The sequence below is a fragment of the Rhinatrema bivittatum genome, chromosome 6 (assembly GCF_901001135.1).
Source record: "Rhinatrema bivittatum chromosome 6, aRhiBiv1.1, whole genome shotgun sequence".
NCBI lineage: Eukaryota > Metazoa > Chordata > Amphibia > Gymnophiona > Rhinatrematidae > Rhinatrema > Rhinatrema bivittatum.
In genome coordinates this window covers 220,265,495-220,292,790 of record NC_042620.1, presented here as the reverse complement: position 1 = coordinate 220,292,790, position 27,296 = coordinate 220,265,495, and the positions used below count along the sequence as shown (strand labels likewise).

At 44.0% G+C, this 27,296-nt stretch overlaps 1 protein-coding gene across 4 annotated transcripts in view; it reads right to left on the bottom strand.

Annotated features, from left to right (window-relative positions):
* Positions 1 to 699: 699 nt before the first annotated feature.
* The window catches only part of APOOL (apolipoprotein O like), a 267,269-nt gene continuing 240,672 nt past the window's right edge, over positions 700 to 27,296 (bottom strand). For all 4 annotated transcript variants that reach the window (XM_029606577.1, XM_029606573.1, XM_029606575.1 and 1 more), the window contains 4 exons: positions 18,142 to 18,233; positions 17,458 to 17,574; positions 13,298 to 13,520; positions 700 to 859 (listed from right to left, as the gene is read on the bottom strand). In XM_029606577.1, coding sequence (XP_029462437.1) covers positions 762 to 859; positions 13,298 to 13,520; positions 17,458 to 17,574; positions 18,142 to 18,233 — 530 coding nt within the window. In that variant the 3' untranslated portion in view covers positions 700 to 761. The remainder of the gene's footprint in view (positions 860 to 13,297; positions 13,521 to 17,457; positions 17,575 to 18,141; positions 18,234 to 27,296) is intronic.

Sequence of the window (27,296 nt, the reverse complement as noted above, 5' to 3'; positions counted from 1 at the left end):
CCGCCCCGCAGTGTTGGGTTCGTAACGTTTTCTTATTTTATTTTTCGGCATTGCCTGTAGCTTTTAAACAAGACTGAAGGGGGACCCCTGCTGGCTGCAGGGTTAGTGCCATGCCCAGTAGGGGCCAGTCAAAGTTCTGGAAACTTTGACAAAAGTGTTCCGTGATTGGGCTCCATCCTGTGATGTCACCCATATGTGAGGACTAACATCCTGCTGTCCTGTGAGAACACACCTGTTACAGGTAAGCAACATTTGCTATCTTATTGCTTTGTGTCAACTCAATAGTTAGGGTCCAGAAGTCAGCATTTGGTTACTCAGAATTCCAATAATTATATTGATCCTACAAGAAACTATATTTTACATATTATGATACCTTCTAGAGGATCAACATAAAAATTACTCAGATGCATGAACTTTTGAGAATACATGGGTCTCTTCTTTAGATGCATCCCATCACATCTTTGGAAACAGACTTGTGCAATCTTGAATTATATATGTTATCAGCTTTGTATAGTTCTAATGATGGTCCAAGGAAACTGAAAAAAATACATTATAGAAACTTAGATGTTATAAGCTAGTTATCAACCACAGTACAATAAAGTAAAAGCAATGTTTATTTCTTTATTCAGTTCCTAACAAGATGCTAGCAGATATGTGATAAAAGAAAACTAACACAAAATTAACTGCTGAGTCGTCGTATATGGTTTCCATTCATCTTTAATCCTTCACAATGCAATACAAAATGTACTCATCATCAGTGTTCAACTTCTAGTGCTATACATATCTATGTCCTCAGGGTGGGATTGCCCATGATCCATCATTTCAGTGTCAGGCTTAAATCTTCTCTCTTTAGTATTATCTGTTAAGAAAACAGAATTAATATCATAAGCATCTTTTTAAAATGAACTATTGAATACTGAATACTTCTGAATACTTTAAGTTGACACAGAATCATAACATTACTTAGATTTAAGCACTCAGTGAAGGGGAAAACATAGCTAAAGAATGTGTAGATGATAGTGGGAGAAGTTTCCCCTAAGAAAATCTTAAAAGCAATATTTTAGAATAGCTAACTAAGAAGTCAGCTGTAATGAAATGCTTTGCTGGGGCGTGTGGTATTTTGTGTATAGCACTATTAAACCACTGAAGACAAAATTATTTTTAAATAAAATGTTTCTTTCCCCTTTGGATTTTATACTTATCTGCATAAAAATGTTATTTCCCCTCTCCAGTGGTTCCCTACCATGCTGCATTCTATTAGAACTTCTCAAATGGAGCCTACAGGAGATAGGAGACCCATTAAAGGGAAAACCCATTACAGATAAAAGTCTCCAAATATTGGTTAAATACAAATAAAATACAAAATACTTCATACAGTGCTGGTTATCAGGTACAGCTATAATAAAATTTTGAGTTTTCGTAAAAGTTCTTTTTCTCACTTGAGACACGCTGCAAAACATAGCATATTATCACATGTTCTTGGAGCCTATAAAACTTGATATCGTCCATGAAGCAGGCTAACTTTTATGACTAGAACACAAATGGGAATGAACTTTTGCAATCTGTAACCCTGACAGATCTAAGTGTAAAACTTATGGGTTAATAATATACTATTTGATTACGCTATTTGTTAAAATCTTTTGCGCTTTTCTTGGCCAAGCAAATATTATCCTGGAGTACATAACACACTTTGGGACAGATGTATTAAATTGCAAATGGGTTCACAAATGGGACAGTGTGCACAAAGGATATATTAATTCTTGCCTGATAATTTCCTATCTTTGAGTCCAGCCATACCAATTCAGATGCATGGGTTATGCCTCCTAGCCAGCAGATGGAAACTATCAGGTTTGCAGACAGCTCCGTGCTGACTTCAGCCTGCAAGTATTCTATGTTACAAACTAAGAAAAAACATTTTTAATACACTAAACTTTTCCTCACCCCACAAACAAAAACCAGAAGGCTTCCAAGGTAGAAACAAGCAGAAACAAGAAATGGAACAGGCTTAACCTACATTATTTGATAAGAATGTTAACCTTAACATCCACATGCCAACTAGCACACACACAAGTAGTTATTCTGAAAATGATCAGGAGAATAATACACTTGGCAGAAGAGGGAGGGTCCTGGATTGGTCTGGCTGGACTCGAGGAAAGGAAATTATCAGTAAAGAATTAATTTCTACTTCCTCTTTATCCAGCCAGACCAGTCCCTTTACTGGGTGGAATACTACCAAGCCTGCTCTCCAAACTTATGAACTAGAGGAAGCCTCTTCCCGGCTCAGAAGTTAAGACTATAGTGCTTTGAATAAGCAAGAATAGGTAACCACTCTACAAATCTCCAATGGCAACACCAGGCGAAGTTCTGCCCATCAAGCTGCCTGCGCCCTGGTAGAGTGCACCCTCAATTTCTTGGGAAGGGGAAATTCCTTGGAATCTTAAGCCTCCCCTGTCACTTCCCTACTTCAACAAACTATTATTGCCTTCAAAGTTGTTCCAACACTTCTAGAACCACTAAACTGAACAAATGATACTCTGAGATTATGAAACTATTAGTGACCTTTAATTACAGCAGATGAACTCTCCTAAATATAAATGACTGAATTAAGCACACTCTTCTCCCACCTGAGTCCCTTTGAAAAAAAAAAAAAGAGACATACTATCTGGTTAAGATGAAAAAATGCAAACCATCTTAGGAAGGCATGAAGGAACCATGAGAATTTACACCGCCTCGTCCGAAGAAACCAAAAAGGGATCTCTACACAATAGAACCTGCAGCTCTGAGGCAGAACAAATTGCTACCAGAAAGCACTACCTTAAGAGTAAGCAGTTTAATTGATATCTCTTAGAGGCTCAAAAGGATGACCAAGCAGGTATGACAGCACCAAATTCCGAATCCAGGGAGGTACTGATTTTCACTGCTATAAATTCTAATTCTCCCATCTTACTTCTTAGACTTCTGACATTAGCATACAAACATTTCAAAGTTTGTTTTTTGTTTGTATTTTCATTCTGCTTTTTAATTGATAGGGATAAGTTAGAATTTTTTTTAGCTCAGGTGAGTTTTTAGTTACAAGCACTTGGACTACTTTTCTTATTATTCGAACCTCACTGTCGGGATGCCCTAATTCTAATGTACCATTAGTATCCTTTAAAGATACCTCCCTCCGAACCATGTGCTGCTGAGCGACTGTCGACTTTCCCCTTTGTTCTAGTTTAAAAGCTGCTCTATCTCCTTTTTAAAGGTTAGCACCAGCAGTCTGGTTCCACCCTGGTTAAGGTGGAGCCCATCCCTTCGGAAGAGATTCCCCCTTCCCCAAAAGGTTCCCCAGTTCCTTACAAAACTGAATCCCTCTTCCTTGCACTATCGTCTCATCCAGCATTGAGACTCCGGAGCTCTTCCTGCTTCTGGGGACAAGCGCGTGGAACAGGGAGCATTTCAGAGAATGCTACCCTGGAGGTTCTGGATTTAAGCTTTCTACCTAAGAGCCTAAATTTGGCTTCCAGAACCTCCCTCCCACATTTTCCTATGTCGTTGGTGCCCACATGTACCATGACAGCCGGCTCCTCCCCAGCACTGTCTAAAATCCTATCTAGGTGACGCGTGAGGTCTGCCACCTTCGCACCAGATGGCATGTTACCAGGCGATCCTCACGCCCACCAGCCACCCAGCTATCTACATTCCTAATAATCGAATCACCAACTATGACGGCCAACCTAACCCTTCCTTCCTGAGCAGTAGGCCTTGAAGACACATCCTTTGTGCGAAAGGACAATGCATCACCTGCAGAGCAGGTCCTTGGTACAGGATCCTTTCCTGCTGCACCAGGTTGATGCTCTCCGAGCATGAGACCTTCTTCCTCCAAGGCAGCACCAGGACTGACAGTCTGAAGTTGGGACTTGGCTACTATGTCTCTGAAGGTCTCATCTATATATCTCTCTGTCTGCCTCAGCTCCTCCAGGTCTGCCACTCTAGCCTCCAGAGATCGGACTCGTTCTCTAAGAGACAGGAGCTTTTTGCATCGCATGCACATGTACAATTTCTCACTGGCGGGTAAAAAATCATACATGTGACGCTCGATACAAAAGACTGGGAAGCCCCCCTCTTGCTGCTGCACTACTGCCTTCATCTCAAATTTGTTCAGTTCCTAGTTAAGTTTTAGGTTGCTATGGGAGTAGGAATGTGTCTAATTAACGTCCTTTAAATGTATTAGTGAATTCACTATATGTCTGGTAGTGGCCTACAGGGGAATAATCAAACTCTCAATAAGGGTTTTTGTTTTTTTTTTTGAAAGTGGCACCTGCCTCTAAATTAAAGGATGAGCTAGGGGTGGGTGGGCAAATACAAACAGTCTAACTTCAGTTTGCTCTGCTCTACCCAAGGGATGGCCCACGAAGGAACCTAACACCTTGGAAGCCTCCTCTTTCTTCTCCTCTTCCAAGAAGTTAAGAAACTGCTATACCTTTTTTTTTTTTTTCTATGAAGTCCAGACTGCAGGTGGCACTCTCGGTTAATTAGCAGTGCCTCAAGGTTTTGTTCTCTGCCTCCATCTACTGGTAGGGATGCATAAACCCACTCGTCTGGACTGATCCGGGGTACAAACAGGAACTGGAATATCTTCGAAGAAAGGTGAGCAGAAGCAGGGGATTCTGTTCTTTTGTGCAAAGGGATTACATATTCTTAAATGGCATCTCAGAGACATAGTGGAAGGAGGATAGCCAATGGGACAGTGCTATAGAGGGGAACAAATTATATCACAATGACAGAGAGGAGCACCTGGGAGGCGGTGTGGCGCTTTATGTCTGGGAGGGTATGGATTTTATTCTCTACCAGCAGATGAAGGCATAGAACAACTATTTTGCTGATATCACCCTATACAGGGTACTGTACCACCTGCATCCCTTCAGCATTTCTATATCAAAGCACACAATACTTTAAAACTCCGGTAAACTTTTCTCCAATAAGTAGTTGGCGGGGAAGGGGGAGGTTGATACTAAAATGGCCCAAACTGAGCCTGATCCCTATAACATAAGCAAATGATAATTGCCCATTAACAGAAACTTTCATCTGATGAAACTGCTCTGTAAGAAAATATATACACTTTAAGGCAAATACGGGTGAGATCCTGAATGGGTCTGTTAGGACTCAAGAAAAGAAAATTTGCACGTAAGAAACCAAATTGTAACTTTCTTATCATCCCACTGAACCAGTCCAGAGACATGGGATGAATCCAATTGGAGAAATTACTTACCTGATAATTTCGTTTTATTTTATTTTTTATTTATTTAACAGCTTTTCTATACTGACATTAAAGTACACATCATATCGGTTCACATAAAACAAAAGGTGGAAAATGCAATTAACAAGGGTAAGGGGGAGGATAACTGATAGAGGTCCGAAACAGCGGAGCCTGAACAAAGTAAAAGAGAGAAGAGGATAGGAATAACAAAATTAACAAAAATTAAAAAACAAAAAAAATTAACAAATTATAATTATAATTTTCCTTAGTGTAGACAGATGGACTCAGGACCAATGGGTATAGTGTGCTCCTGATAGCAGTTGGAGACGGATCAGATTTCAATCTGATGTCAGCCCTAGTACATATAGCCCTGCGAGACGCCATGCTCTTCAGTATTCTCTTTGAAAAGCAATTGTGGATATATGTGTGACTGAATAACTTGATTAACTTGCATAACTTGGTTAACTTGATTAACTTGAACTGGTTGATGTGGTTATAGCTGGAGACCACCAGTGTACTCAACCAAAAAACGCTGACACCCAGTAGGTATGGGTGTACTAATTAGAGGAAAGCTTGGCTTACCCGTGTTTGTCTTGATCTCGGGAATTGTCCCCCGAGGGCGGGATGCTGAGTCCATCTGTCTACACTAAGGAAAACAAAATTATCAGGTAAGTAATTTCTCCATTTCCTAGCGTGTAGCAGATGGACTCAGGACCAATGGGATGTACAAAAGCTACTCCCGAACCGGATGGGAGGCTGCCCGTGGCCCACTTAGTACTGCCCTTGCGAATGCTGTGTCCTCTTGAGCCTGAACATCCAGGCGATACAACCTAGAGAAGGTATGAATGGAGACCCATGTCGCTGCCCGACAGATCTCAGCAGGTGACAGCATTTTGGTTTCTGCCCAAGACAATGCCTGGGTTCTAGTGGAATGGGCCTTGACTTGAGAGGTGGAAGCTTGCCTGACTCTACGTAGGCCGCCTTGATAACTTCTTAGATCCAGCGGGCTAGGGTTGCCCGTGAGGCTGCATCCCCTTGTTTCTTCCCGCTGTGAAGGACGAAGAGGTGGTCCGTCTTTCATACGGATTCTGACTTTTCCAGGTATCGGATTACGAATCTGCCGACATTAAGATGGCGAAGGCAGTGAGTTTCCTCCGAGTCCTTATGCTCGTCTGGCGATGATAGCGAGATGGTTTGGTTTAGATGGAAGTGGGGACCGTACGTAGCTGTTTGGATCCCGGTGTGAACCTTGGAGCTCAGAGATGCGATGGGCCGAACAGACTGCCACTAGAAATGCAGTCTTCAAAGTTAGTAGTCGGAGGGACAGGCTGCGGGTGGGTCTGAAGGAGGCTCCAGCTAGGAAATCTAAGACTAGATTGGGATTCCATAAGGGTACCGGCCATTTTAGGGGTGATCGGATCTGCTTGACCCCTTTCAGGAAGCGGGAGACGTCCGGGTGAGAGGCTAGGCTTCCACCCTCCACCTTGGCTCTGCAGCAGGCCAATGCGGCCACCTGTACTTTGATGGAGTTGAGGGACAACCCCTTCTGTAGGCCGTTCTGCAGGAATTCCAGAATCGTGGGGATTTTGACTGTCTGTGGGAGGATGTCGCGGTCTTCACACCAGGCTTCGAATATTCTCCATATTTGTATGTAGGTTAGAGATGTGGAAAACGTGCGTGCTCAGAGCAGAGTGTCAATCATCGCCCCCGAGTATCCGCTCTTCTTCAGGCATGTTCTCTCAATGGCCAGACCATAAGAGAGAATCGAGTTGGGTCTTCGTGGAGGATCGGGCCTTGTTGGAGCAGATCCCTGTGTGGAGGTAGAGGGCTTCCTGTCAGTAGTCTTCACATGTCTGCGTACCATGGCCTTCTTGGCCAGTCTGGGGCCACTAGAAGTGCTGGTCCCCTGTGGTGGTCTATCCTGCAGATGATCCCACCCAGTAGCGACCACGGAGGGAAGGCGTATAGCAGGACTTCCTGTGGCCAGATCTGGACGAAGGCATCGATCCCTTGGGATTGTGGGTCCCGTCTGCGACTGAAGAAGTTGGGAACTTGGGCGCTGGATCGGGTTGCCAGGAGGTCCATGGCTGGTGCTCCCCAGCGGTTTACTATCAACTGGAAGGCTGTGGCAGACAGCCTTCATTTCCCTGGGTCTAGACTTTCTCTGCTGAGGTAGTCCACAATGATGTTGTCTTTTCCCACGATGTGGGCGGCTGAGATCTCTTGTAGGTTTGATTCCGCCCACTCCATTAGGGGTTCTATTTCCAGGGACACCTGTTGGCTTCTGGTTCCTCCCTGTCGGTTGATGTAGGTCACTGTTGTGGCATTGTCCGACATGACTCTGACCGATTCGCCCCGGAGTCTGTAGCTGAACCGCCCGTGCTTCCAGTCGGTTGATGTTCCAACCCTACTCTTCCTTGTCCCATTGCCCTGGGCGGTCAGTTCTTGGCAGTGGGCTCCCCACCCTCGTAGACTCGCATCCGTGGTGAGCAGGATCCAGGTCGGTGGGGATAGCCTTACTCCCTTGCTCAGGTGGTCTTCTTGTAGCCACCAATGTAGCTGGGTTCGAACCTCCTCCAGGAGCTGCAGTTGAACGGAGTAGTTCTGAGACATCGGATCGGGTTGCCAGGAGGTCCATGGCTGGTGCTCCCCAGCGGTTTACTATCAACTGGAAGGCTGTGGCAGACAGCCTCCATTTCCCTGGGTCTAGACTTTCTCTGCTGAGGTAGTCCACAATGATGTTGTCTTTTCCCACGATGTGGGCGGCTGAGATCTCTTGTAGGTTTGATTCCGCCCACTCCATTAGGGGTTCTATTTCCAGGGACACCTGTTGGCTTCTGGTTCCTCCCTGTCGGTTGATGTAGGTCACTGTTGTGGCATTGTCCGACATGACTCTGACCGATTTGCCCCGGAGTCTGTAGCTGAACCGCCCGTGCTTCCAGTCGGTTGATGTTCCAACCCTACTCTTCCTTGTCCCATTGCCCTGGGCGGTCAGTTCTTGGCAGTGGGCTCCCCACCCTCGTAGACTCGCATCCGTGGTGAGCAGGATCCAGGTCGGTGGGGATAGCCTTACTCCCTTGCTCAGGTGGTCTTCTTGTAGCCACCAATGTAGCTGGGTTCGAACCTCCTCCAGGAGCTGCAGTTGAACGGAGTAGTTCTGAGACATCGGATTCCATCGCGACAGCAGGGAACACTGTAGGGGCCGCATGTGCGCTCTTGCCCATGGGACCACTTCCAGTGTGGATGACATGAGGCCGAGGACTTGGAGGTAGTCCCACACCTTGGGGCGAAGACTGATTAAGAGGTTTCGCAACTGGTTCATCAGTTTTGTTCTCCTTGTAGGAGTCAGAATAACCTTGTCTTGTCTGGCGTCGAACCTGACTCCCAGGTATTCCAGAGATTGGGAGGGCTGCAGACAGCTCTTGTTTGTGTTGACCACCCACCCGAGGTTCTCCAGTAGAGTTTTGACTCTGTTGGTTACCTGATGGCTTTTCTCTGGGGATTTTGCTCTGATCAGCCAATCGTCCAGATATGGGTGTACGAGGATTCCTTCTTTCCGCAGTGTCACTGCCATTACAACCAAGATTTTGGTGAACGTTCGGGGAGCTGTGGCTAGCCCGAAGGGTAGTGCCCGGAACTGGTGGTCCAGGATCGAGAAGCATAGAAAATGCTGATCCTCGTGGTGGACCGGGATGTGCAGGTAGGCTTCTGACATATCCAGGGATGTGAGGAATTCTCCTGGCTGTATCGCTCCTATGACCGAGCATAGGGTTTCCATGCAGAAGCGAGGGACCTTCAGGTGACGTTTGACCGACTTGAGATCCAGGATGGGTTGGAACATACCCTCTTTCTTGGGAACGATAAAATAGATGGAATAGTGCCCAGTATTTTGTTGTTGCATGGGCACCGGTGTTATGGCCTTTAAGGCAAGCAATGTGGTCAGTGTGGTTTCCACTGCCCTCCTTTTGGAGAGGTCGTGGCAGGGAGATTTCACAAATTTGTCTGGAGGAATGTTGTGGAAGTCCAGATAATATCCCTTTCAAATGATGGTTAGGACCCACTTGTCCGAAGTTCTCTCGACCCATGTTTGGTAGAATAGGGCAAGCCTGCCCTCTATGGCTTCTTCCTGTGGATGGGCTGGCTGATTTTCATTGTGGGGTGCGGATAGGGCCTGGACCAGAGCCAGCTCCCCTTCTGCTGTGTTTGTTCTGAAAGGACTGGCCCCTGCCTGCGGGGCGAGATGCTTGATATGTATTTTTGTATGGTTTGAAGCGCTGTGATCCCCTTGCCCTTAGATGTTCGGGGGGGAGGGGCGCTGGCTTCTCTTGTTCTTGTCCTCCGGTAGCCGCGGTACTGGGGATTCGCCTCATTTGTCGGCTACCTTTTCCAGTTCGCCTCCGAACAGGAGGGTTCCCTTAAAGGGCATTCTCGTGAGTCTTGTCTTGGAAGTCGTGTCAGCTAACCAGCTTTGGAGCCAGAGTTGCCTTCTGGCTGCCACCATGGACGAAACGTCTCTGGCTGCAGTGTGCACCAGGTTGGAGGTCACATCTGTGAGGAATGATACTCCTGGTTCTAGTGCTTCGACGGGTGTGGTGGCGTTCCTGATCTTTGACAAACAGGCGCATGTCACCACGGCGCAGGTGCAGCAGGCCGCAATCAGTAGCGACATAGCTGATACGTCGAATGACTGAGTATGGATTCCAGACGTCTGTCCTGGGCATCCTTGATTGCCACTCCTCCCTCGACTGGGATGGTAGTGCGCTTAGTGACCGCACAGACCATGGCATCCACTTTGGGGAATGCCAGGAGATCTTTTGCCGCTGGGTCCAGGGGATACGTGGCTGCCAGGGTCCACCCCCCTTTGAACGAGGCCTCTGGAGAGTCCCATTCCACGTCAATCAGCTATTGGACAGCTTGCAGCAAAGAGAAATGGCAGGAGACCTGACGGAGTCTCTCGAGGAGGGGGTTCGCCTTCGGTTCCCCTGTAGCACTTGTGCCTGGGATAGCGAGCTCTTTCAAGCTGTCTGCCACAAGGTCTGAAAGCTCGTCTTTGGCGAAGAACCGCCTCATGGTTCGGTAGGGTTCCGTTCCTGGAGGGATTTCTTCTTCCTCCAGGGAGTCTTGACCCTCATCTGAGGTGTCCGTGTCCCCAAAGCTGGGGCTGTGGGGCGGGCGAGGCACTTCTCTGGGTTTAGAGGGTCCCGGGAAGTTAGGGTCCTCTGGGGAAGGCTGTGGCTGTGTCATTGTAGGCACCGATTGCATGTGGACGAAGGTATGTAGGCCTTTGAAGAATTCTACCCAGGAGAAAGATGCTGGGTCTAAATTGAGATGCACTGCGTCCCTGGGAAGCCCTGTTTGAGGGAGGCTCCCACTGGGAGTAGCGAGGTCCGGTAGTGGAACTGGATCCCCGTATTGGCTGGGGAGGACCTTGGGCTGGATCACCCAGGGCCTCCTCGCACTGTATGCACAAGGCCGTGGCCTCTTCGTGCTGCGCCGCTCTAATGTGGCATGCTAGGCAGAGGCCCTGGGCCTTAAGCTTCTTGTCCAGTGGTGCCATGGTTTGCGTGCTCCGAAAAACTCGTTTGTGCGTTCAAGCGTACACCTGGAGGCTGAGATATGCACTCCGGGTGCACCGAAGTTCTGCGTGTAGGTCAGATGCGCGCGCCGCTCTGCGCACGGGGTTTTACTTATGTGCCCAGCACAGCTGAGCGCGTGGCTGAGCGCCTGGTGCCCTTGCGCGCGTCGCTGAACTTATGCGCGTGCCGGTGTGCGCACAGAAAGAATCGGCGGACAGGGCGGCGATGAAATGGAAATGGCGACGAAGACCACGTGGGCAATGGCGACCACATCGGAGGGTCTCCACGTGGGAGGCCCCTCTTATCGAACCGGGATCTAGCCCTGGTAGGTTTGATCAACCCGGTAGCACTTACGCCGGCTGGCTATCTGTGCGGCTATTCGAGCCTCGGAGACCGAAGACTTAAGAAGTTTTCTTCCTTACCTTGTCTCAACGTTTCCCGGTCTCATTCTGGGCGGTCTCCGGCTGCGGAGGGAGAGGGAAAAAATACCTTCACCGCCGTGCTCGAATTTGCACCCGCTGCCTCTCAGCCGCACCCGATGTCGGGGGCTAAGTCCACACCGGGAACCGGCTGCCGGACCGAGGCCTACCTCTGAGGGATCGCAGAAATCACCTCAGGAATCTCGACTGGGGGAGGGACCCGTAGGTATCACCGCAGGAGAGCGGGGCTCATCTGTAGAGGTAAGTTTTCATCTTTGTTTTGGATTTCTTTGGTTAGAATTCTCTAATGCTGTGCAAGCGTGTATAGAGTCCCGAACTGCTATGGAGACAGAAAATACTGAAGAGCATGGCGTCTCGCAGGGGTATATGTACTAGGGCTGATGGCAGATTGAAATCTGATCCGTCTCCAACTGCTATCAGGAGCACACTAAACCCATTGGTCCTGAGTCCATCTGCTACATGCTAGGAAACCACCCCTATTCAGAGGCAGTCTGATAAGATTGCTCTCAAGACATCCACCCCAAGGCAGCTCTGTGCCTATCAAACTTCCTCCGGCAGCACTAAATGTAGATCTGCCCACATGGCTGCTTGTGCCCTTCTGAAGTGTGCTCTAAACCTTTTGGGCCAGCTCCTTCAAGAAGAATGTGAAGAAATTGCTTCCTTAAGCCATCTACTATAGTGGACTTCATGCTCCTTCACCTTTCCACTATTAATAAGAGGGAACAAATGATCCAACCTTCTGATGGCATTGGCACCTTCAAATACTCAAGTAGCACTCTACACACTGTGAAAATCTCAGAAATGGGTCCCAACAAGATCAGGCTTGAAGCTCTGAAATATGCCTTTTCAAACAGATTGCCATTGGAAACACAGTCTTAAAAGTCAAATCCCTTACAGAAGAATCCCTAATAGGTTCAAAAGGAAGCTTACATGAAACTATCAGTTCTCAAGAGCGAAAGACTTTCAGATTGATGGATGAAATTGATTCACTCTTTTCAAGAAACTCAATTCTTCCAGGTGAACCGATAAGGCAACATCCTGCATCCTTTTGAGACAGGTCCTGGCTGCCACAGTCACTTTCAGGAAATTGAATACCTGCCTCTATTGTAATCCATCTGCACAAAAGGACAGAATCAAAGGCACTGGTGCTTGTTGTTTGAAAGAGAAACACCTTGCTCCCCATACTTTTCTTCAAATATTTTCCAGACACTAAAACAAGCTACAGAAGGAGAATTCCCATGCATCTGGACTGGTCCAGTGGGAGGATAAGAAAATGTTAGAGTAATACATTCACTGACGTGTCACAAGATAAAATAAAGACTAATTTCTAGTTACACTAATTTTTTTTATAAAGAAGAAGGCACAAAATAAATGTGTACTTATTCCAATTACAGGTCTGTTTTATCACACACTGATAACAGTGATAAACAGAATCAGAAGTGCAGACACAACTGAATTTCTTTTTTGGGGGAGGGGCCCGATGGTTAACATGAATGCGCACTATGCCAGTGCCCCCACACCGCTGTCCTGCCTCCATCCCTTACCCATCCCTAGGTGGATCTTCATGGCAGAAGCTACCTTGAATTTCTGGCAACACTTTTATCTCCCAGACCTGTCTCTGTTGTTTCTCACACTCACCCTGTAGTTAAGGCAAGATTATTCTTGTTCCCTTTTATGTAAATATGCTTCCACCTAGCCCAGGGGCTGAGAGGAAGGGGAGAAATAATTAACTACCAAAAGTAAATAAAGACTTTGATGGCTTCAGACTTTTACATCCCTAGCCCATGGGCAGTGGTGTTTCCCATTCAAGTTAGCCTCCTTAAAGATGCAGGGGACTGTCAACTGTCAGTGATTTCAGTGCCTCCAGCTTCTCTAACTCTTGCATCTTTAAGAGGCTGACTGAGGTGGGACATGACTCTGTTGCTAGGTATAGGGGCCTGAGCCAAAGGGACACAGGTCCCTGCAGCTCACCTATGGGCCATACCTCTGCCTCTGAACAGAATACCAAAATGAAAAGTAATGCAATGTTTTAGAGTACATACCTAGAGTTACTGCTTGTTCAGGGTTGGCATCTGGCTGTCCCATTTCTGTGGGTGAAGGCACAGGTTCCGTCTGAATGTGAGTCCTCTCTGATGATGATTTTGATACAGCTGATGTTTTTAGTGGTTCAGATTTTAACTCAGAATAGGGGGCAGTTTTGTAACTCTCATCTTTGTGGTCCTGGTCCAAGAATGATGCTGGCTTTTCCTGTGGGTCTGAGCTAAGCTGGAAGGGATAGAGAGATGGTTAGACAGAATTTTTTTCTAAAAAAATATATAACCTCTTATCTAAATATATACTATTGAAAACTGGATAACACATCAATAATAGAACCTCTTTACAGCCTTGACTTATATGTTCTCATCCTAATCATTCTGTGATTTCTAATATTCTTTTTCTTACTGCACATCAGAACTGCAAAGCCTAGAACACTTTGTGATGGGAATTAGAATACCTAGGTCAATGATAAACATTGTGCTGCTTATAGTGTCACATGGCACATTAAAATAACCTCTTTTTCATATAGATATTTGTATATGTTGTTTACAAACTGTCAATTACAGTCAATTCCACATTAGACTGACATCTCCCCCAGTTCACTGGGAACAAAAAAATCGAAAATAATCAATTGCCTGAAAAGTGAAATATAAATAAAATAAATAAATACTGCTCTCAATATTTCAAATACACTTTGTCAATATAGTTGGAAGTGGGGAGTTAGAGTTCCCAAGAAATGCAAGTAAGAAATGTCTCCATAAACTCCGTGCTCAGGAAATTACACATTTTTAATTCATTTTGTTGAATTAATAAACTATTTAATAACAAAATGGGCAAAAACTGATGTAAAACTGTAAAAATGCAACAGGGATCATAGTACAAATCAGTGCTTTGTTGCTAGAGAGAAAGCTGCTGGTACTTAAACAAGGCCCAGATTAACATTGAGCGTTAATCATGAGTAACTGAATGTTACTCTATCGCTGGCAAAATTTGTATTTTTTTTAAACGTTTATAGGATGCTTTATTAAATTTTTAGGAATTTACTTTCATGACCTACACTTCGTGGAACTATATAATTTCCAAAGGAAAAACTTTTCAGGAAACTCAAAAAATATTTATGGAGTAGGTGGGAGGTTTCATATATAGTGTAGGTGTCTCCGCACCAATGTGTAATTGGTTATAATCATCAACCTGCCACCACCTCCGTAGTAAGATTTTTTTTAACAAAATATTTTTTGTGTATATGTGAAAGTCCAAGTGAAAATTCAGGTTCTTCCGTGGCGCTGTGGCCGTTAATCTTACTTGCTGAACAAATCAGTGCAATCTGTTGAACTCTATTTTCAAGCGGGTACATAACAGACTTCCCAAATTTGTTGGTTGGTGAATGTCTAACCTTTAAATGCAATCCCGACACGAACCGTTCATGTTTCAGACAACGGTCTTTCTTCAGGGGAATATGATGACAATATATAACCAACCTCTTAGGATTCCGACCTTGCCGCAGAATAGTCCTTCATGTCTATTAAGTGTGGTTCACCGCCTCGGTGAGGTGAGGTCGGAATCCTAAGAGGTTGGTTAGACATTCACCCTATGGACCGATTCCAACTGGTTTATATCCTTTTGAGGGTGTGGTCTTCAGAATTGTACATAATATTCCAAATGAGGTCTCACCATGGCAATATCACCTTCCTTTTTCTGCTGCCCATTCCTCTTCCTGTGCAGCTAAGCATCTTTCTGGCTTTTGCTGTCACTTTATCCACATGTTTGGCCCCCTTAAGATCATCAGATACAATCACCCCATATCGTGATCTTCTTTCATGCTCAGAGGAAGTTCACCCCCAATACTATATCTCTCTCTTTGGTTTTTGCATCCTAAATGCGTTATTCTGCATTTTTTAGCAATAAATCTTAGCTGCCAGATCACAGACCATGTCTCGAGCTTCACTAGATTTATTTATTTATTTATTTAAGGTTTTTATATACCGGCAATCATGAGCACATATCTTGCTGGTTTACATGGAAAGGGAGTGCATTAAATACAACAACTAGAACTGTGGTGATCGAAGGAGCAGTTACAAATAACAAGGGTAGCAGAACTTGGATAAGAAGGAAGAGATAGGAAAGAATAAACGGTTAAACGGTATACAAATAAATTAAATGCTATGTAAAAATGGCATGATTAATGGCTGAATATTTGAAGTCCTTGGTTTGAATGAATAATAGATACCTTTTGATACCTTTTGGTTTGAATGATGTATTAGATACCTTTTGGTTTGAATGAATAATAGATACCTTTGAATGAATAATAGATACCTCCTCATGCTTTCTATACCTTCCTAGCTGTTTACCCTGTTGCAGATTTTGGTATCATCGGCAAAAGACAAACTTTTCCTGTCAATCCTTGCCAAATTAAACCCCCAGCTCAGTTCTTCTGAGCCATTACACTTAGTTAAATATATCTACATCCCTAAACTCAAACACCAGTGAGGCAGCTTGTTTGCATAACATTATCTAACTAGTTGAAATTATTTTACCTCATATATGCTAATAAAATTGCATTCTTATAAGTCATATGATTTCTTGTAAGCTAAGCCCAGAAGACAGATAAAAAACTTAATGCTGATCTTTAATATGGTTAACCTTTAACATACTAGCATTTTAATAGCAGTGACTATTTCTATCTCATTGTGCTGTGATTATGTTGTTGTTATCTTTCTGTTTCCTTGCCACCACAAAACTAGTCTGGTGTCATACAGCACTCTCTCAAAGCACTCATATTATGCTCCCTTAAGACCACTGCCATCCTTTCAAGTGGGCTGTCTTGCAATTCCGGGCACTTGAGAGGAGTTACTTGTAAAGTCAAGATTTAGGATTTTTTTTCAGCTGCGGCTACAAGACAGTGACATGATCATCTTTGGATGGCCTAGCCTGTTTTGGTAAGTTGTTCAAGGCTTGGTTATTCATTCAAGCCTTTGGCTGATATATCAGCGAATAAGTAGCTGTTGGGTTTCTGTGTGCATTTTTGTTATTTTAGTTAGTTTCTATTGTTAGTTATATTATTTTTATATTGTTATTTATGTTATTCATTTTGCTACACTTTTTTGGTTGTAAAGCGCATTTGAGATTTGGATGTAATGCGATTCATAAATTTTATAATTAAACTATACAAAGCCTGCAAAATGTAAACTAAAGCAATTTTTCCATTGCCTTGTAACTAGGTCTTCCACCTAACCTTAAAATGTCAGAAGCTGGGTTAAAAGCAACTTCTTGGGCAGACAAGAATATCTTATGTTATAAATCAAATCTACTCAAGTTTGTTCACAGATGAAGAAAACAGGGATATGCATATTACTTCTTTGCATTTAAAAAGTGCCCTCTATACTAATGTGATTCCAGTAAACTTTAAGATTACTTCAGTAATAGGCATATAGCCACTACTGGAATGGATAATCTAGTTAACTGGTTGGTGTGCTAAGTTTCTAAATGAAACAAAGTTTCACCCAGAATTAAAAGAGCCTATTTTCTGAACTGTGTGCATACATGGTCTGCAGAAATGCAAAACTCTACCCACTTCAGAGTCTTCTTGGCCCCCTTCACCCTCCCCAACATGTCCTGAAAATATGATGTAGATGGGACACTAAATGCAAAGGTTATTGGAGGACATAAACACATATAGCAATCTCATATGCCTTCTTTCTCTTCAGAAAGTTGGCTAAAAAGTAAATATGTAATTAATAGTATTACTCAATTATAATGGGATAAACAGAGATTAAAATACGTTGTCAAAAGGTCCACCAGAGTCTGTGACAAAATTTAGAATGAGAGTCCCATATTCTCAACTGATAGTTGAGTGATCTAAGAACTGAACTACATTTCTATCCTCATACATTTCCATCACTGCCTCACTCTCATAGAGATTCAATCCATCTTTATGCATATGTAGACCAAATAAGTTGATATGCATCATTCAAGTCAGACCAGGAAATATAAAAAAGGATCTTCAAGGCTATCTGATTGTTAAAAGAGGTATCGGACTTCTTTCCAGTTTGAGTTGGTTATAGTACCTGATGACCCTACAACAGAAGATGCTACCAAACACAACCTTCAGTTTTAATGTAGGATATTGCATGATATACCCCTACTGATGTTAGCTGCAAAACTTTACCTTAGCATCATTTTCCTGTGCAGGTAGTAATTCATTCTTGGAAGGACTGGTAATCCAGAATGATCCAATTGTTTCATAGGTCCAATGGCCTGCAGCATATACTTTCTTCCCTGTTACCTGATGAATTTTAATGAACATTTTGACAGCTTCAATAAGTATACACTTCCTTCAGAAATTCATATTGCAATTTTCAGACAGTCAGGGGCACATAACATATTTCTAAGACAAACTTGCTTTCTTTAGGAACTGATATGTTAGGCGTAATGGAGGTTTTCCAGTTTCAGATGATTCCAGGCTTAGAAATATATTCAATGTACAAATTTCAAGACCCTCCTTTAAATAGCACCTGGTCCATTTCAGACTTTGGTGTTTTACTGTTAACAGGTGTCATTTTCTATTCACTAAAAACTGAATTTTATAGCATCTGAAATTGAAGAATTCCCTTTTCCTGTTTTTTCAATGGAAAAACTAAATAATATATTTTTTTTACCAAGCCATCACATTCACCTTTTGTAATTAACAACTAGAGATGTCATTTCCCCTATAACAACACTGTAACTGCTGCTATCAGTTGCATTTCCTTATAAGGTAGATGCAAGCCTCAAATGACAGTAAAATCTTATACAAAAATGTTAAATAAATATTTAAAATAGTGATAACTGATACTTTTTAATGAGAACTTACCTTAGCAAATATTACTGTTTGAGCTGGATAGCAAAGTGATAGCCCTACGGTGGTAAATCCCAATGGATAAGCAATTTTCTTAAACTGAGACCCTACAAACAAAATAAGATAATACAGATAAAGTATTACAGCAATTACAGCAAAAGCAGTTAGGCTGACATGTGTCTGAGAATCTTTAAATATCATTCCATGTGTCCTCTGCAGTTTATTGAGTACTATGAAGACAATCTTTTCAGTGACATCATCACTGCCTATAAATAATGGTGCAGACTGGGCAGCTTCCAGTATCCTTATGTCAAAGCAATGGAGTAAGAAACCCCCTCTATGAAACAACTATAACTTTTCTGTGAATAACCTTGGAGAACAGGAGAAAAAAATTGTCAAAGATGATATAAAGAATACTCAAGTTCTTTCCAAAGAGAGAACCAGTGAATCATCCATAAAACCCAAAGGATTCTTAGCCAAGGATAATAGAATGTAGCTGCAGTCTTCCCGAGAGGGTCCTGGATTGATCTAGCTGGATTCAAGAAAAGGAAATTAACAGGTAAGATGACATTTTTCTTATTTATTTATTTAAAATCTTTTCTATACCGTCGTTTAGTAATGCACCATCACAATGGTTTACATAGAGGCACATATATTTAGTTTGGTTACAAAAGTATCTATGAAAGTGCCATTTCAGTGTCGATACATATTTAAATAATATAAGGTATAAGATAGGTGACATGGATCTAGTCCATTTATATGATTAACTAGCCGTTAAGCCCGTAACAATGGGCTCGGTCCGTTTCCTTCCCACTCCCTCCCCCTCATTCTCCCTCCTCTCCCTCTCACTTCCCTCTCTCTCACCTTCCCCCTCCCTCTCCCCTTCCCTCCCTCCCTCTCACCCCCTCCCTCACCTTCCCTCCCTCCCTCTCACCCCCTCCCCTCACCTTCCCTCCCTCCTCCCTCTCTCACACCTCCCTCCCCCTCTCTCTCCCCTCCCTCTCTCTCTCACCTTCCCTCCCTCTCCTCAGTCACTCCCCCTCTCTCAATCCCCTCCCCTTTAAGATCATCCACAACCGGCAGATCTCGGGGGGGGGGGGGGTGTCCCTCCCGCGCCGCTACTTCTCCTCCCGCCGGCAGATCTCGGGGGGCTGTCACTACTCCCGCGCGCAGGCGCCGCTGCTCTTCTCCTCCACTCCTGCTTTGCGGCGGCCGCCGCCGCTCCTGCTTTTCACCGCCACTCCTGCGGCCCCACCGCCATTTTTTCGTCGCTGCTGCCGCCGCTACTGCTCCTCCCACTCCTGCTTCGCGACCGCCGCCGCTCCTGCGGCCCCACCGCCATTTTTTTTTTCGGGCACGCACGGCTCTGACCGACGTGCTCGCCCACACATGCGCAGTAGAGCTGCTCTCTACGGCGCATTTGCGGGCCGTCGGTCAGAGCCCATTTATAAGGTAGATAAGATAATCATACAAGAATTGTGCTTAAACTGTAGTTCTCTAACATTATCTTTTGAGTATAAAAATAAAATAAAAGATGTGTGACCATGCATCTAGGTAACATTGTTCTGTGTTTCTTAATCTCCGTCCTCATTGTAAAATGCTTTCCTGAATAGCCATGTTTTTAAACTTTTTTTTTTAAGAGTTTTGGATCACTCTGTAATCTTGTCTCTGGTGGCAATTTGTTCCATAATGTTGGACCAGCCAAGGATAGTACTCTCTCGCTAACTTGTGTTAACTTTTCTGTCTTTACCGAGGGGATGGTTAGTAGAGCTTTATTGGCTGATCTCAGGTTTCTCTGGGGTACGTGTAAGCGTAGCGTTGTTGTTTAACCATTCAGCTTTTTCTTCATTGATTAGTTTGTGAATTATGCAAAGTGTTTTATATTGCACTCTCTGCTCTATTGGTAATCAGTGTAATTCGGCCAGTGTTTAAGTGATGTGGTCTCTTTTGCTCTTGCCAGACAGTCCAGATGCTAGGGAACTACCCAAGTCCCTTCTAATACAGATGGGAAGACAAGGCTGCCCTGAGAAAACTTGCCACAAAGGCATCATCTCCCTCGGCTTGCACATCTAACCTGTAGTAGTTTACAAATGAATGTAAGAAAGATCAAGTGGCTATCTTACAAAGGTCTTCAGGAGCAATCGCTTTATGTTCTGCCTAAGAGGAAACCTGAGCCTTCTTAGAATCAGCGTGAAGTGCTTCCAGAATCTGCACATCCTTCAGCAAATATGCTGAAGGAATTATTTCTTTCATCCACCTGGACAATGATGATTTTGAGGCTGCCTCTCCCCTTGTGAATTAATCATCTTTAAATAATTGAAGAGGATTCAATTAATATCTTAGAACCAAAATGGCCCATCCTTACCATGACATTCTCTTTTTGGGAATGCCAGAAGAAATATTTGCTGGTTTAAATTAAAAAGGTGAAATGACCTTGGGTAAGAAAGATGGGATGGATGAAAAGCAAGTGGATCTGAAAAGAAAACTAGATAGGAGGTTCTGCAAGATAAGGCCTGAAACTATGCAATATGTCTGGCTGAACTTATGGCCACTGGAAAAGCCTCCTTTAAAGAGGGATCCTTCAGGGACACATGACTAAGAGGACCGAAAAGAACTTTAAGATCCAGATTCAGGTCCCACTGAAGCACCAGGGCCCTAAAGAAAGAACAAAAATGCATAACCTCATGAAGGAAATGGCCACATCTAGGTGGGATCCCACCGAGACTCTATCAGTTTGATCTCCATAACAAATGAAAATTGCAAACTGTACAATCAGGGAATTAAGAGCTAAGCCCTTGTTCCAGACACCTTGCAATATGGTTAGAAAGATCGCAATGTCACACACTAAGACAAAACAGACAAGGCTTTATAATAAGCTTCAAAAGGATGCCAGATTAGGACATAATCCTTCAAATTGTATTTCTTAAGGGCCTTCAGCAGGGAAGAAATCACTGCAGAACAATATCCCTTTCTGAGCAAGTAACCTCTCAAGGGCCAGGCAGTAAGTGAAAAATGGAGCTGTATCTTCCAACAGAACCAGTCCTTGGCATAACAGGCCACGATTAATGGGAAGACATAGCTGAACACCAGCCTGCAGCCCCACTAGATCTATATACCATGGTTTCTTTGGCCAGTCTGGAACCATTAGGACATCTGACAACTGGTGATCTTCTGTTCTTAGTAAAATTGAGGCTAAAGACATTACTTTGGCGATTGATTGGAATAAAGTGATGCATCAGATTGCCAATGAGCTAACTCCTATACATACAATTAATATACCTAAAAGAAAAAGGACTTCATGCTAATGAATTGAAAGAGGTAAAACGTGAGTTAAGTCATATTGAACGTAAATGGAGGAAAAGGAGATTCACCTCAACCCACAAATTTTATCAAAGACAGCTAGTTGGTTATAGAAGAAAGATTTATAAAGTGAAAAATAATTATTTCTCAAAGAAAATCAGTGAAACTGGATAACACGCAAATGTGTTATTTTCAACTAAAAAAAATCTAACAAAGTATCAGGGAGATAACCATCTAAATAAAATCTTATGTTTATTATCGCAGAATTGTAATCAATTCGCCCATTCTTTAGAAATAGATAACCAAGAAGAGATAACCAAGAAATTCCCATCTACCACTTATTCCATATTATCTATAATTGTCTTGATCTCACATTGGGACCAATTTGATTTGGTGTACAGTGTTGAAATATAGCAGATTTTGTCCTTTAAATTTAATTCAGGTTGAGCATTTTAAAGGCAGTTAGGGAAGAGAGATCCCCATTTGTAACTATTAAAGTGAATCTTTCACAAATCAGGGTCATTTAGCCGACTCTCTAAAAGTGGTGTCTATGCGCCCTATTCTGAAAAGTCTGCATGCATATCCCTCTGAATTATGAAATTATAGACCTTTATTGAATTTACTTTTCTTAGTTAAAGTAATTGAAAGTGTAGTCCATAAGCAATTAAATGATTATCTTGGAGAGAACAGCTTACTGAATCCAAACCAATTTGGATTCAGGAAAAATCACAGCATAGCTCCTATCCACAACAGATATACCTCATCATGGATTTGAGGCGGTCAGGTTTATGTAATGGTGTTATTAGACATTTCTGATGCGTTCAACACAGATGACCATTCAATATTTAGATCCACATCTGTGGATCTACTCTCGAATGGCTCACTTCCTTCCTATCTTATGGCAGATAGCAGATTCAAATACAGAATGAAAGTTCAGACTGGATTCTGATCGATGTTAGAGTGCCTTAGGGTACATCACTCAGAATTTCTATTCCATCTATATATGGCCCCTCTATGCAAGCTCTGCATTTATGCGGATGATATATAATTCTTTTTACACATCTGTACCTCGATCACCACCACTTTTAAGGAGACAGGAATTCATTTGTCAGCCATTCAGAAGTGGCTTTTTTTTTTTTTTAAACAACAAACTTCCCTAATCGTATTGAAAACTGAAATTCTACATCTGTCATGTAGCCTGCAAATAGATATTCCACCTACATTAAAATTTGAAGGAACAGAGATAATGGTGTTTCAAATGCACCCATGATCTTGGTGTCTTATTAGACACTACCATGAAAGATCATATTCATAACCTATTTAAATCTGGTTGCCAACAATTGCGCATTTTAAGAAGATTTAGGCCTTTATTGAATCCTGAAGACTTCTGTACAGTTCTACAAACACTTATATTTACGGGAATTGACTTGTACTTCCATGTTAGGACTCCCATACAATACCATTAGACCATTACAGCTATTACAAAAATCTACAGCAAGAGTCTTAACAGGACAAAATTTGACCATGTAACCCCTATTCTTGCTGGGCTTCAGTGGCTACTGATTCAGTTTTAGGATTAGGGAGAAATTACTACTTACCGGATAATTTCCTTTCCTCTAGTAAGGACAGGTCAATTCACAATAGTAGGTTATGCACCTCTGCCAGCAGATGGAGACAGAGCAAAAGCTGACGTCACGGCCATATAGTCCCACCCCGACATTAACTTGCCAGAATTCCCTGGAAAAGCCAAACTGTGGAAAAAACTGATTATACTTTAATATTACTATTAACAATCAACCTCTCAGGCTTCTCAACCAATAGGAACACTGAGCTCAGCCAAAAGAAGAAACATATCTAGTAAACTAAGGGCTAGAGAAGCCACTTACCAGTTAACAATGAAGAGCAGGAATCATAATCTGCATAGCCCGCCCGAAAAAAGGCTAACCACAAATACATCGGCAGGTATGAGCGGGTTGGGGATTGACCTGCCCTTACTAGAGGAAAGGAAATTATCAGGTAAGAAGTAATTTCTCCTTCCTCAGCGCTCAGGCAAGTCAATCCCCACGAGTGGGATGTTCCAAAGCTAATCTCAAAAAGGGCGGGAGGCTGCCGGTGGTCCAATCAATACCGCCTGTGCAAACATGGCATCCTCCCAAGCTCTAACATCTACGAGGTAATGCTTGGAGAAGGTGTGCAAAGATGACCACATAGCCACTTTGCAAATTTCAACAAGTGACAAATGAAGTTCTGCTCACGATACAACCTGAGCCCTCATGAAAATCTAATCTGTTTCGGCAAGGCAACCTCAGCAGCCACATAGGCTGCCATAATGACCTCCTTAACCATTGGGTGTTGCTGGTGCTCCCTGTTTACCGCCACTATGGAGCACAAACAGGCAATCAGACTTCTGAACAGCTTTAGTCATCTCCAAGTACTGTAATAAATTATGCTTGACATCCAAGGAACACAAAAAGACAGTATTCAGTTTCATTTCTTTCCCTGTCCAAGGTGGGCAGGGAAATGGACTGATTCAAATGAAACTCCGAAACCACTTTTGGCAAAAAAGGAGGGCACAGTCTGAAGTTGAACCGCACCTGAAGTCATATAGAGAAAAGGCTCAAGGCAGGAAAGTGCCTGCAGCTCAGAGACCAGGGGTGCCGAACAGATTACTACCAAATAAACTGTCTTCAATGTAAGCAGCCGCAAGGAAAGAGCATGCAGCGGTCAAAAAGTCGGACCCGCCAAGAACTCATGGACAAAGTTAAGGATCAACAGAGGCACCAGAAGCTTCAACGGGGGCAAAGATGCTTAATTCCCTGCAAGAAAAGGACACATACAAATGGGAAGACAAAGGCCCTCCGTTGACTCTCCCGTATAACAAGCAGGGCTGCAACTTGAACCTTCAAGGTGTTAAGGGCCAAATTCTTAAGTAAGCCATCCTGTAAAAATACCAAAATCAAAGGAATATCCATATTGAGTGGTTGAGTACCTCGCTCAGAACACCAGGCCTCAAAGATCCTCCATACTCTAACATAAGCTAGAGAAGTAGAAAATTTCCAGGCCCGAAGTAAAGTGGAAATTACAGCAGGCAAATAATCCCGCTTCAACAACTGAACACTTTCATTAGCCAACTCTAAGTCAGAATCAACCCAGAAACTCATGTAGAATGGGACCCTGATGTAACAGATCCGTCCGAGATGGTAGCTTGAGGGGACTGTCCACCAGAAGTCTCTGGAGATCAGCGTACCACAGCCTTTGAGCCCAATCCAGAGCCACTAAAAGGACAGTGTTGTACTGAATTCCAGTCTTCTGGACCAGCCTGCCTATCAAAGGTCAGGGCGGAAACACATATAGCAGGGCGCAGTGTGGCTACTCCTGAATGAGAGTATCTATGCCAAACGCATTTGGGTCCCGCCTGCGACTGAAGAAGCATGGACCTTTTGTTTTATTGAAGGTCACCAACAGGTCTAGATCCAGTAGGCCCAGATCTGTTAGGCCCCAGTGGTCCACCATGAGCAGAAAGGCCTCATCCGCCAGCTCCCATTTTCCTGGGTCCAAGTTTCTCCTGCTGAGGCAATTGGCTCAGATATTGTCCTTTCCAGAAATGTGAGAAGCGGATATGCTTAGGAGATACTGTTCTGCCCACACAATCTATCTCCTCCGATACCTGTTGAATTTTGGTTCCACCCTGATGATTGACGTAAGCCACTGTCATCACATTGTCTGACATTATCTGGACTGCCTGAGCCTCTAGCTGCTCTGTGAAACACAGGCACACTAATTGAACTGCATGGGCTTCCAGTCGGTTGATGTTCCACTGCCACTCTGCAGTATTCCTGTGCCCTTGAATCATCAACTCCTGACAATGAGCCCCCCACTTTGGCGGCTCGCATCTGTTGTGAGAAATAACCATTCAGGCATCTTCAGGGAAATTCCCTTCCTGAGATGATCTGCCTGTAACCACCAGTACAACTTAGACCTCACCTCTAACAGGAGCAGCAGCTTCACCACATAGTTCTGTGACTGAGGACACCACCGGGAAAGCAACGCACGCTAAAGAGGGCACATATGTGCCCTCACCCAGGGAACAACATCTTATGTAGCAGTCATCAACCTCAGGACCTGCAGATAAAACCACACAGTTGGGATCAAACTTGCACCATCAAAGTGTGGATCCAAGACTCCAGCAGAAGTACTCTGTTCTGCCTTGTATCGAATCGAACCCAGAGATACTCTAGGGTCTGAGACAGATACAAATTGCTCTTGGCCAGATTTACCACTCAGCTTAATTTCTGTAGCAAGGAAACAATCCTGCGAGAAGCGCAAAGACTTTCTTCCATGGTCTTGGCTTGAATCAACCAGTCATCCAGACAGGAGTGAACTACAATGCCCTCCTTGTGGAGGGCCGCCTCTACCACCACGACTTTGGAAAAGATCCTGGGCACCGTGGGTAGCCTAAAAGGCAAGGCCCGAATCTGGTAATGACGATCCGGAACAGCAAACCAGAGGAATCGCAGATGTTCCCGATGGATGAGAATATGCAGATACGTCTCCATCAGATCCAGAGATGTGAGGTACTCCCCTGTTTGTACTGCCATTATAGAAGAGCACAATGTTTCCATCCTGAAATGCGTGACTCAAATGTCGGCTGATGTCCTTGAGATCCAGTATGGGCCAAAACGACCCTTCCTTCTTAGGCATGACAAGCTAAATGAAATAACAGCCCGTATTTTGCTGTGATTCAGGAATGGGAATCACCGCTTTCAGGTTCAACAGCCTTTATAATGTTGCTTTCACTTCTACTCTCTTCTGAGGGGAGTTGTATGGAGAGAACATAAAGGCATCTGGAGCAATATGAAGAAATTCCAGAGCATACCTGTCCTGAACCACTTTGAGAACCCATTCATCTGAAGTAACCTGGACCCATCTGTAATAAAAACAGGAGAGGCAGCCACCTATCTCCTTCGCCAACAGGTGAGCTCGCAAACCTTCACTGGGAAGACCGAGGGGCTGCACCTTCAGAGCCTGCATCCTTTTGAGGCCTTCAGGGGTGAAAGAACTGAGGCCTGCGGAAGGACAGGACTCTCTGGGAAGAACTTTCTCCATAAGGCCGAAAATTCCGGTAGTCTTGAGAGTGGTCACTCGCCCGAAAAGTCCGGGCAACAGGTTTCTTGTCCTTTGGCAATCAAGGGACTTGGGTCACTCCCCATTTACTTACCATCTTTTCCAATTCACTGCCAAACAAAAGCGAGCCCTTGAAAGGCAGCTTGGTAAGACTTGGATTTGAAACAGTATCCGCCAACCAGTTGTGCAGCCACAGTTGCTGCCTAGCTACATTAACTGAAGTAGCATCTCTGGTGGCTGTGCGAATCAAGTCACAGTCTGCATCAGCTAAGAAGGTGGCCCTTGGTTCTACCACAAGTCCAAGATCAGACACAGCGCTACCAGATTCTTGACCAAGAAGCAGGATAGCCTGAGCTACCATGGTGGAACAAGAAGCATTTGTAAGTTCATTGTCACCGCCTCAAATGCTTGCTTTAGGATAGCCTCAATCCTTCTATCCTGAGCATCCTTTAGTGTTGCACCTCCCTCTACTGGGATGGTCATACGTTTCGTGACAGAACATACCAAGGCATCCACCTTAGAGAAAGCAACTGCTGTCTGGCCTGCAGATCTAAGGGGTATAAACCCGCCAAGACGTGTCCTCCTTTAAAAGACCTTTGGCGAACTCCATTCCAGATCAATCAACTCCTAGGATTGCATCCAGGAGGGGAAAGCAACAAGAAGCCTTGAGTAGGGTAACCAAAATGGGATGATTCTTCTGCATCCCCAAGGAGTCAGTCCCAGGAACTCTGAAGGTCTGACAGATC